Source organism: Artemia franciscana, chromosome 14 (genome assembly GCF_032884065.1).
Source record: "Artemia franciscana chromosome 14, ASM3288406v1, whole genome shotgun sequence".
In the NCBI taxonomy this organism is placed as follows: domain Eukaryota; kingdom Metazoa; phylum Arthropoda; class Branchiopoda; order Anostraca; family Artemiidae; genus Artemia; species Artemia franciscana.
Genome location: NC_088876.1, coordinates 25,866,554 through 25,879,476, shown reverse-complemented (window position 1 = coordinate 25,879,476; position 12,923 = coordinate 25,866,554). Strand labels below are relative to the sequence as shown.

General features: G+C 34.2%; 1 protein-coding gene across 1 annotated transcript in view; it reads right to left on the bottom strand.

The window, feature by feature from the left end:
• LOC136035505 (melanoma-associated antigen D2-like) overlaps positions 1-12,923 on the bottom strand; it is a 33,640-nt gene that overhangs the window by 18,310 nt on the left and 2,407 nt on the right. The window contains exon 2 of the mRNA XM_065717340.1: positions 2,960-3,417. Coding sequence (XP_065573412.1) covers positions 2,960-3,379 — 420 coding nt within the window. The 5' untranslated portion in view covers positions 3,380-3,417. The remainder of the gene's footprint in view (positions 1-2,959; positions 3,418-12,923) is intronic.

The following is a 12,923-nucleotide window of genomic DNA, read 5'->3' as shown; positions in this document are numbered from 1 at the left end:
TAACTATACATGAATAATTAAAACAAAATTTGTAGATTAGTTTTACTTTTTTGGCTAAATGCCATTCGATTCGAGAATTCCGAAAAAAAGGGCGGGGGAGGGGATCTAGTTGCCCTCTAAGTTTTTTGGTGATTTAAAAAGGCCACTAGAGCTTTAATTTTATTTATGAATTTTTTTAATTAGTAATAAATATACGTAACTTACGAATTAACTTACGCAACGAATTTCTATATTCGTATATTTTTATTACATATATAAGGGGGTTCGCTCCCTCGTCATTACCTTTTTTCTAATTTTTTGATTTTTGTTCTATTTTTTAAGAATGGCCCCTGAATCACAAAGGGTTTCATTACAATAAATAGCTCTTATGAAAGCACTAAAAAAACTTTAGCGTAAAGAGCGAGGTACTGACGAGGGGGTGAACCCTCATATACGTAATAATTTCTGTTAGTTTAATTTTAATGTTGTTCTTTACTTTCAGTTGAAACAACTTGTTATTTATTTAATTTCTGATAGTTTTTTAAATAATGCTGGGAAACCCAGCATCCCTTTCATGGAAAAATTATCTATCATCCCCAATGAAAATTCCTCCATGGAGAGATCTTTCCATTTCTGACTTTCCATTTTCCTAAGTTATTACTTAGTACAACCACGACCACCAGTCAGGGCCAGATATTAAGCAGCTCACTGTTTCTGCTGGTAAGGAAGTAGACCCACTTGTTTCTTTTGCATCGCTAATTTGCAGACTATTCAAATACTATTTACATAAATGCGGTGCAGATGACAAGAATGTAGCGCTTCTCTAAAAAAAGGCTCGATGAAGCAAAGACACCCGATACCATAACACTATGATACTGACATCGATCATTGTTGGCCAAGTTTTGATGCATAAATTCTGTCAATCCACAAGAGTGGCTGATAAAAAATAGATTTTGATGCCCTTCTCCCTTCCTTCGAAAGAGGCTGTACCACTAGCAGACCATAAAAAACACAACTATGAGCCTAGCTCCCATTATCTACCGAGTTCAGTTTAGGATCTGATGTCATCACTTTCTGCTAAATGTGGTATGACAATAGCAATGACGTTACTCTTCTATGACAAGAATTTATGGGCCTTATTCCCCCTTCCCTAGAGAAGTCTAATTGTTTCAGGACCCATAAAAAAACCTCATTAGGAGGCTAACTGTTCTTTATACCTAAGCTTGATTGAGATGCAGAAATACTTCATGGTTACTATTTCATCTTGTAATAGACAGCTCCATGTTTTGTCTTCCAAACCCTGGATTTAAAATCCAGCGTAATTATTATCCACCTGAACTAATCTAAGATCTTCACTACACTGAGAAACAGTAATTCCATCTCGAAGATTAGGGAATGACCCCCAAGTCAATGACTGGCCTCATTAATGGACACCTGGATGTACTTTGAAAAACCTCTAGCTTCTTCTTGGGAACAGCTGATTCCACTTCTCATCTGATATAGGTAGGAAAATCATTTCGGAAAATCATAGAGCTAGGGTTCTTCAGAAATATGCAGGTCATATTCTACAAGACCTTATTAATCTCTAGAAAGTGTAAAGAAAAGTCGTCAAAATCAGCAGATAGACAATGATAAAAATTAATTTATTGCTCTAAATCCAGTAAATGAGAACATATACAACCCAAAAATAAATAGTCTAGAAGGAAATTGTTATTTTTTGACGTTAATTTTAAACCTAATTATTTACATTTTTGGATTAAGGAAATTAAAGAAAAAAAATTCGAAAGGTGTGGATTTGACATCTCGTAAGCAACTCAGTTAGCTGGTCATATGAATTCTTTACAGATAGCTCTGCTATATCGAACAGTTTTAGAAAGACAAAGTATCAAGATTAGCTCGCATAGGTCAGATAAAAAAAAACGGAAAGAAAGATTTCCACTCCTACTTTTGCCACCCAATTACATATCCTGCACTTTTTTCAAACTGCTTGAGTGGCTAATTATTGAAGTAATTAGAAAAAATCCTAAGTTCCGTGACATGGAATTTATCATGGAACAATATCCAAACTCTGAGTTTGGATATTGGAAAAAGTTAACTAAGAGCACAAATTGTCAATATGGATAATCTTTCAGCTGTTGAAAATGCGCATTGATTTCCTATTTTTTCAGCTTTAATTGTTGCGGTGGTTTTGACTCTTGCATTTGTGCACAAGTTTTGTCAGAGGTTCATAAAAGAGGTCAGAGCCCAGCAATTATTGGCTGATTCCAGCATATTTATTGGCTTAAGGGCAACAATGAAAGACATAAAGAAATTGTTTCACATTCTTAAGGATTTTAACGAAGGTATACTCGATATCATGAGCACCGTTTATTAGCTCAGTTCTTTCTGCTCGGATTTGTATACTTAGTAAAATTTACTAGCAAATTTTCGGATTATGCCGATTCTTTCCGTGAAGTTACAAGTTGAATAGTTGAAGCTAGGCGTTAATGCAATGTGGGGAACCCGGTTGCAGTCGATTTAGATAAACGAAGAGAAGCTTTCAATACCAATTTAATTATAATCATGCCAAATTTTGCCCAAGTCTAACATATTCTAGGATGATAACTAGAAGAAATATGCATGAAACCGTAAAGCTTGATATCAAGCAATTAGAAAAAAACAGATTCCCTTAGCTTTACCACATCTTTTTTCTCTACAAAGTCAGAGATAAAGAAGATTCCACAGGCAAGGCAGTTAAATTATTTAGTTGTTCAACATTTATTCGTTCTTTATCCTATCTCGCGTTTTTTCTCTAACCATGATAAACTAAAATATCGTTGTGTCTTCTTTGAATTTAAGATGTATCATTTTGTTTGCCTCCCTGGATCCACAACATTTACACATGTAGAAAGCACACTCTGGTCAATCCAATTCAGTAGCACCCTTTTAATCTATAGCTGATGCCCTAGGCTCCACAAGACTCATAAGAAAGCAAACTTACTTCTCTAAGACAGCTGACCAAGTCATTCCAAATAACAGGCAAATATTTGCCTTCACCTTCAAGAGCTTCACTTACAACATGAGATTTTCTGATGGGAGTTCTTTTATTCATGGCTAGTAAACAGTAATTAGCGCATTTTTGCACCAATTCTGCTTTTCTCAATTCAGACAATTCATAGGATCTCCTCTGGGATTGAGATGGTTTTGTATCACTTCTTCTCTGGGACTGGGATGATTTTGAAGATGTACCTCTCTGGGATTGAGATGACTGGGAAGGGTTTCCTTTTTTTGACTGAGATGGCCCAATATTTTCCCTTTGAACTGAAGAAACGTTGCTGCTGCTTTGAGAATTAGTAGAAGATCTAATACTTCTCTGTTGTGATTGCGATGACTTAGGTTGCTTCCTGTCTTGAGATGGCATTGCGAAAATACCTAGACTTTTAAAGAAGCTGTCAATACCTAGAAAATAGATAACACAACACAAACATTAGGGAAAAATAAAATTAAAGAGAGCACAATAGGTCTATCGAACTCTCGGCAGGTACATACACATAAATTCAGTTTTGGGAAGAGAAGGGGATTGCTGAAACCCCAAAACTGGCACACTATACAAAAAAACCTAAAGAATTGAGAAAATGTTGGCATTTCTGGGAAATGACCTTGACTGAGGAGAGACCTCTCCTGGGGAGATATTAAACACCATGAAAAATTAATTATACCTCAATGTATGGATTGTTTGGTACTGAAGTCGGGTGCAACATGCACGGATGGGGGGGGGGAAGTATAATTCTGAACTATTTTCCCAAATTTATCGCTTTTTTAAAGTATCGATCTTGATTGTTAAATGGTACTTCTCCTGAATGAATAAACATTTTAATAAGCGATTCTTCAAACAGTATTGTGCTTTTGGGTGGGGTGGGGGAGCGGAGTTACAAACAAATTTACAAAGGGCATTAAAAATTTGTTTATATGCATTTTTCTTACTGTTTTACGAATCGGACACAAATTTCGGGGGAGGGCAAAACACGGTAACCCCCCTCCCCCTCATGGATATGGCTTTAGACACAATCATTATTTGAACTCCAAAACTCATAATGATTTATTCAGTGACCTTGAGAACCCTCCTACTAAAGGACAAAAACTAGACTATGTCAAACGGAAAAGAAGGGTGACCCAGCTTATATCATAAATCATTTGTCCCTCATTTTACCCAGAGTTTTAACGTTAAGACTTTAGGAAGTATTTGATTTAGCTTATTTTCTGGATTCATCTTTGAGTGATTCTCTGTACAATGTGCCTGCACCACTCTGCGCTACTTTGGTTAATAAAGCTCGTCATCAAGATTTGAAACAATTCCCATTCATTCTTTTTCTCTTTTAGAGTCTTCGGTAACAAACATGTAAATAAGTTCAGTACAAAGACATTCTGCCGTGTGCATTACTTTCCTTTTAGAAGTGAAAACCACGTCGCCACAATGAAAACCTTTTGTAAGTAGGGGGTTTAGATGTGGGGTGATTTCAAACAAACATAAAACGTTCAGACTTGGACTGGCTAAACTTTACCAATATAGTCACCAACGCGTGAAAAAACGGTCATCCATAGTGGTTCCAGTATGTGATGATGCTTGGTAAGAACCTTGGTTTCAGCAGAAAGTAAGTCAGGAAGTAATTTCTTAAATATTAATTTTTAAATTAATGCAGTAATTTTTGTTCATTTGGACCATGTATTTAAAAATTACTTGCTGACTTACTTTCTACTGAAACCAAGGTTCTTGCCAAGCATCATCGCATACTGGAACCACAATGGATGACCGTTTTTCACGTGTTGGCGACAATATCGGTAATATTTAGCCAATCCCAGTCTGAACGTTTTTATGCACTTTAAAACCACCCCACATCAACACGCTCTACTTGCAAAAGGTTTTCATTCTGGCGACGTGGATTTCTCTTCTAAAAAGAAAGTAATGCCCACGCCAGTATGTCTTTGCTTGAACTTATTTACATACCGTATATTTAAACACATATATTACGTTTTTGTTCCTTTAGTAGGAGGGTTCTCAAGGTCATTCAATAAACCATTATGACTTTTGGAGTTCAAACAATGATTGTGTCTAAGGCCGTATCCAGGAGAAGGAGGTTGGGGGCTGGTTTACCGTATTTCGCCCTCCCCCAAAATTTGCGTTTGACTCGTAAAAAAGTAAGAAAATGCATATAAACAAATTCTTAATGCGTTTTGTAATTTGTTTTGTAACTTGTCATCTGGATTTGAAACAATTCCCATTCATTCGTTCACAAAGCTATATCAATTACTGTTCTTTTAATGGCCACATAAAAGGGGCTTATCAAAACTTTTCGATAGTAAAGCTTAAAACAAAAAGTTCCCACCCATAGAAGTTTTCCCATGTGCAAAATTCTGCAGTCACAGAGAAAGCATGACAAATCAAATAACAAAGAAAAGAAGGAATTTTTGAATATTCTATGATTACTCGAAAATAATAGCAAAACATTTGGTGTAGAATATCCTATAATATTTATTTTTACGTTTGTATTCTATTTTTATTATTTTTTCATGTATCTAGGGGTTGAGATATCATAGCAGGGTAAGATGAATCTGAGCATTGGGACGGAGGGAGTGACATCAACCCCAAAGGCATTTACATTCCGAAGTTTAACAAAACAGATATCTCCAAAATTTTGCTTCGATACCATCGGGATTAGAGGAGAGTCGTATAGCAGAAGAAAACCAAAAGAGAGGCTGATTGCCCTTCAGTAGCATTTGGCCTTCAAAAAGGACACGATACCTTTCAATTTTCAATTGGATGGCCCCCATCCCAAGTACCTACAATAGCCTCTTTGATTTAACATGGGTAGGAAAACTCTTTGACCCTTTTTGGCTGCATTTTCAGGTTAAACAATTTTTTACTTCTGTAATTAGGTCTCCTTAACCGAAAACTTAATATAAGTTTCAGGTCAATAAAAAAAATTGGCACTTTTTTTTAGCCCACTTTGTTAGAGGAGGGACCAATTTGCAGATCAAGTGTCTTAATGGGTCACAGAAGGACAAGATATTAAAAAAGGTTCTAGAGCAGGAGCTGGTTACCTTTCAATCCCTTTTGACTTTTAGGGAAGGGGCAGACACCCCCAAGAATAAATGCTGCTTGTTTCAGGGCTTTTTACTTCCATAATAAAGGCATAGACCAGAAATTTCTGCAAAAATCAAGAAAGATAATATATCAAGTTCTACCTCCCTCCCCTTTCCCTAGAACTAATTCTTTATTTATCTAAAGGCCCAATGGGAGTTAAGATGTTTTGGTATTAAAATGCACTCTTTGAAGCAACTAACCCCCCCCTCCATCCTGCAAAATGACCCACTACCCCTCCTTCACAATACCTAATGCGTACTTACGCATGATTGTGTTTGTGTACGCATTACACATGATTGCAGTAGGCCTACTACTATTAACAACAGCTCATTGCTGTACCAAGGTGTCTGAGGCCAACACAGCTATGCATGCTCTTTCTCCATCTCAGTCTATTTGAAGTCTTCCTCTTTACAACCTCACTAGAAGTTTTCATTTCCCTTAAATCTTTCCTTACATCCTCCCCCTCCTGCATTGGAGACAACTTGCTTTTTTTAGCCCTAGAGGGTTGGCCAACAAGATCATTTCCAGGTATTTCCAGAGGATTACAGGCCAAACCCCAAATTTCCAAGTTTGATTCAACAAAAGTTTTTTCACTTAAGAATTAGGAAGCACCTATGAGAATGAAAACAACATATTTCTCTAGCATACAGAAGACAGTAAAACATCAGCTTTAGCTAGTGTACATAGAAACAGCGCTTGGTTACGTTACTTTTTGTAAGCATTTTCTAAATTTTTTACTCACCCTGGCAATGCTGTATTGTTTGTAGTACTCATAGTCTTAATTCCTATTGCACTCTTTTTAAAATATCAAGAACACTGTTCATCTTAGTTCACTAATTTTAATTTATACACTACTCAAGGATCGCGCAGTGGGGGAGGGCTAGGGACCCAGTTTTCCCTCAAATCCTAAATTTTCCCAGAATTCTGCACATCCCACATTCTCATTTTTTTTTTTTTTTTGCAAACACACACACCTCCCCACGAAGTGCCTGAAACTAATGGCAGTATTAACTCATCTTTCCTTAAGTTCCTGTACAAGTAATTGATAACAATACTTGACGAATGAAGAAAATGAAACTGGAGAAAGAGTTTGGCCAACCAGCTGCCAAACTCTCTGGCACTATGGTAATGAGTATTTAATTATTTCAACTTTAAAAGTTTGTTCAGAATGGGACTTCACTAATACAAAAATTTTGCTAGTAGTAGTTTGAACATCAGAAAATTATATGGAAAAGACGCCTGGCTCAAATTTGCTTAACCTAAATCTTGGTGTTAGTAAGACCTTAATGTTAATAGGTGTTAAAATCTCTAAATGGGTGGATGCTCTGGATGTTCCTTCTCAACTTATCACTAACCTTTCATCTAAAGGTATATCTTGATTGCTGAATCTTGTGACAAAGATTTACTTGTTACACTTACTTGTAAATGTTAATCTGGGTTCAAATGGGTGTGGTTGCTTTTCTGATTCAAAGTAGACATACAAAACACACAGAAATATGCATATAAAATTGTTTCTTTAAATCTGTCATGTGTGCTACATTACCCACAGTACTACTTTTATTTTACTGAGTCCTCCTAGGGAGCCCCTAATTTGAAATGATGCCTGGTAACATTGGAGGAGAGGCTCATCTAAAAAAAAAACATCTGAAAAAAAATGGAAGTAGTACCATTTTTTTTTTACCTTTAGTACCATTTCATTCCTTATTTTGTGCTATTTTCAATATAAGGTAATGCTGTAGATTTAGGGCTCTTTGGAAGGATGCGTCTTAATAAAATAAAATTAGAACCATTAAACACCTTATTTCATGCTGATTCTCAATATAATAGGCATTAGTCTGACAACACACCTGCCTGCCTTGATAGAACCATAAATGACCATAAAAATATATGTTTTCATAATTTTTCAATCTCTTGGTGTATTGTATAACAAGTAGGTCCTGTCTATATTCAAAGATGTCCAGTTATAGCTGAGTAATTGATTACAATATTAGATAATATTAATTTACATGATTTAAAAGTGTGTATAACAAAGGAAAGAAACACAATAACCTGATTTATAGAAACCTGTTGCATATATCATAGGAAGTAAGAATTTCATTGTATTTGTGTTTTCTCTTAGCTTGACATACATTCTAGTGATGCGTGTGTGGAACAATCATGGGGGATGGTGTACATTGTCCAAAATAAAACCTGATTTTTTGAATTGGTTTAATGAAAACTAATACAACCACACATGTCTTAAATGATTAGAGGAATCAGAACACTAAATTTATAATGAAAAAATCTCCAAATGCCATAGTACTTAGCAGGCTTCAAGCTTGAAAATCAAGATTGTGTGTGAAAATAAACAAAAAATAAATTATATATTTATTATTAAAACCAGTCAAAATTAAAGAGTTCAAATTATTAGTTAATTAACTCACCAACAAGAATAATTTAAAAAAAACCTTGATCCTATTTTGTTATATCTATCAATTTAGTGTTTCAAACTTTATTCATATATTATAAACTCTCTATTTTCTTCTGATTCTGACAATGTCACTTTTATTAGTTAATTCCTCTTATGTAAACAGCGAATATTCTAAATAATATATTTAGGTTAATAACACATATTCCAAGATGAGGATCTAGAGCAGATGCATATTTATTGTCATAAACCATAGCAAAAAATAAACAGCAATTTTTTGAAACCTGTAAAGCAATGCTACCTTAGCTTTCCATAGTTTATTTCCACTATCTACAACTATTGAAATGTAACCAGGCTCTTACTTACAAGAAACAGGAATGGGCTAAACTTGGAAAGCAAATCCAGAACACCAGTAGAAAGTAATTCTGGATAGTGGTTTTTGGTGCTAAATCCAAATGATTATGCTCATGCCTTTAGTAAAGCTTCCGATCTTTAGGTTATTATCAATTAGTTCCAGAAATTAATATAATTTTTGAAAAGCATGCAAGACAATGACTGAAACTGATTATAAAAACTGATTTACACATAAAAATTGATTATAATAATGGAAGCATGGTCAAATTTTAAATAACTTGATTTTGTGCTTGTTATTTGCAACTTGCCAGTATAATTTTCACTACCTGTCTTATAATCCAGCTGAAATTCCCATTTGTTTTTTTTTTTGTTTTTTTTTTTTTTGCAACCTGTGCTTATTTGCTGCTAACACATATTGTATTGCAAAAAAAGAAAACCTTTAAGATGTTACCCTGAGAGTATTCATCAGTTTACATCAATTGAACAGACAGGAAATAGTGGGTTATTGACATTCAGGGGATCAAAAGATTGTTGGTGTTGTAATTTTTAAAAGTAAAAAGCCTCATCAAATTCATGGAATTAGTTCCTGCCTTGTTTCACAGTTTAGCATGGCAACACTGTCTACGAAACTTTGTTTGGAGCTTTTTACTTACAACAACAAAAAGGAAAATCATAGAAAATCTTAGTCTTCAGGCATGAATTGAAATAGGAGAGAGCCAGGGGACAAAATATGCTACCATTTTGATGTCCTTGGTAGTTTAAAAAATCTAATGGTATTACTTTATTGAACTATTATGAAGAATGCCTAAAATAGTGTATTTCAATACCCAATTTGTTCAAATGCCCAAATAAATCACATGCAGGCAAACAAATTGTACTCCTCAGATTTTCTGAGTATAAAAAACTTTGATTCTCTTTTTAGTTTTAGTTTGACATATTTAAAAAAACATAGGCATAGGAGTAGGCAAAAATAAATTCTAGAAGCTAAGAAAAAATTAACCTAAGCTTGTTGTGCCTAATTAATCATATAGTATTATTTTATGTGTAAATTTCTCCAAACAATTACTCCCAAACATTAAGGATTAATTGTTTCTTTGAATGTTCCCACTTATACATAAACTTTAATTGAAATCAGCCAACTAGTCAGCTAATGATAGAGTTCTATGTACAATATAGAATTAGCTGACTAGTTGGCTATTAACATGCAAACTTGAGTTTAAATCAGCCGAATAATCAGCTATTAATAGAGTTTTTTACACACTATACAACTAGCTAAATAGTTGACTATTACAATTCAACTTATTCATAAAAATGAGTTTAAATTACCCAACTAGTCAGCTATCAATAGAGATATATATATGCTATAGAATTAGTTAACTTAATTTCTTTTTTCTTGATATTTTTTCTTCCTTCATCTTTTTACTTTCCAAATAAACAGGTTTTGAATAACTAAATAAATATAGGATTTCCTTTAAGAGAAACAGAAAACTAGATCCAATTAACTTCATTTTTTTTTTCTTATTCAGATAATTGTGGAGGCACTTTTGCATGTTCTTCATCACCATGCTCAAATTCTGGGCTCTTTGGCAGGTAGCTGCAGTTGAAATCAAATTATGGGTCTCATATTACAATATTACATACCAAAGCTTAAAATGGACAAATAGTCAACTACAAGTAGAACTTACATACAATGTGGAATTAGCTAACTAGTTGTTATTTCTGTTTTTGGATATCCTGCCAATTTATTACATTTCTGTGACTTGTTAGCTGACAATTCTGTTCTGCTATACTAACAATAGCAGTTAACTAACAATTAGAAGGCAACAAAAAGCCTTTAGCCATAACTTGAAAAGAACTCTAGTTAAGGCCATGATTAAGTGAACTTGAAAACATTGAGGTTCAAAATCGAAGTTAGGGTAGCCTTCTGTCTCTCAATTCCCTAGAGACCGTTGATTGTCAAAAACCCTTCCAATAGCACTTATTCATTGGCGGAAATAGCAGGTTAATTATACCAGCTTGTCAATCTGGTCTCTAGGGGTGTTATTGGCAACCTGAAACAATTCTTTCCAGCAACTGACTTGTAAAAATTTCAGGTAGCTGAAAATATTCTATTGGACTGTTCAAATCAGGAAAATACATCAAAAATGGTTGCAATCAGCTTACAGGTTATTGTCTTCTGCTCATGATAATACCAATTTTGTTCAAAAAGCAATATCCTTCATAGAGTACACTTGTGAAAAAAGAGCAAGACATTTTCTAAGCAATTAGAGGAAATAGAGCAAAATCCTAGCAAACATTTTGTAGCATCTTCAAGAAGCTACTGCCTGATATTAAATGCAGTATCTTTCCACCAATGAATGCTTGAGTACTTTTTAACTATAAATTTTTGATTTTTAACATTGGATTTTTGAGTTCCATCAGTTCACTTATGGCTTTAAAACAAATGCTATTTCAAATTTTATGGGTTGTTTTTTTACCAAAGAGGTTGTTAAAGCAGCAAAAAATAGTTGGTGAGCACCAAACATGTTCTTTATTTGCAAGGACCTCAAGTTATTGTTATTCTGGTTTTAGTCAAAAGTGAATGACCTTTTTTTATTTATTTTTCCACAAAAATCTTATGCATATGTCCACGTGATGGATTTTGAATCAATTTTTAAAAAGAGCCTTAAACCCCTCAAAAAAGACACCACAGAAAAGCTGACAACACTTTTGTGAAGTTAGGTTGATCATAATGAAATATACCAAAATATGATGAAAAAATAATACTTTAGTAACACAATTGTGGAAACTACAACAAAGAATTATGAAATCCAGGGTGCCCTCACTCAGGTTAAGCAAATTATCTCCAAGTGGACACAGAGAAACCAGTTTTGCAACTGATCAAGAAGAACAGTATGGTACATAAGTACCAAAGGGGGGTCTTAATATCCAACTTGTTAGCAAAATCAATAGTATAGGCTATATATAACTCTATTGATAGCTGAGTAGTAGGCTAATACAGACTGAAGTGCATAGAACTTATAGCCCTATGTGAGATCTACTAGCCAACTGGTTGGCTAATTTAATCATTTTACAAATACACTATCAGTCATATTACCCACCTAGTTGGCAAAAAAAAAATTGTGCATATATTGTTTGGCTATTAAATTTTTTCTCTATATATAAACTATACTATTTTATACTAGCTATGTGGCGAAACTTTAATTATCAACAGATTTTCTACACACCAAATCTTGGTATTTACTTAGAAAACTAACTGGAGAGAAGGAAACATGTTGAGAAAACAATTCTCAATTCATTACATGCAGAATCATCATAGTTGACACATTTTGTATGCAGACTTGTTAGAATTTAGGCCAACTGACAACCCCCCTAATGTGCAAATTTATAGCCTAAACTATATATGTGCAATGCATTCTGCCAGTTGTTGTTTTAGCACAGTTTATTCAATTTACAGGTACGCTACAGAGGTTGAAACAACTGAGACACATTGGGAGAATAGATAGGAAATATATAATTTGGTCTATATATTTGCATAGCAGGGGAAGGGGGGTCAAATGTGGCAGGGGCTACATGCAAAATCTGTTAACTATGATTATTCTACATAGCTTATTATGAAGTAAGATTTTTTTCTGGAGATAGGAAATATAAAATTTGGATTTTATATAAACACATTGTGGGTGAGGGGGTAGACTTAAGCAAGGTTGCATGCAAACGTGTTAGCTATGATCATTTTGTATATTATAAAGTAAAAACTGTTATCTTGACGTGTTTCCTTCTCTCTACTTAGTTCTTTAGGCAAATACCCACCTCTTCTTCAAATTGATTTAATAGTAAACAGCTTTAGTGGTAAAATTGGTGCAAACAGTATTACTGGCTTTCATATAAAGTGAATATACCACTTGATGCCTTTTTATATGCACTTTACAAATATAATAATTGCTTCTACTGCAAGAGGTCAATTTTTGACCTCTTAAAGCAATTTTTGACCTCTTAAAAATGACCTATATATAGGGTCATTACAACTCTGTAATAGTTTAGAAACAAATTTGGGTTATATAT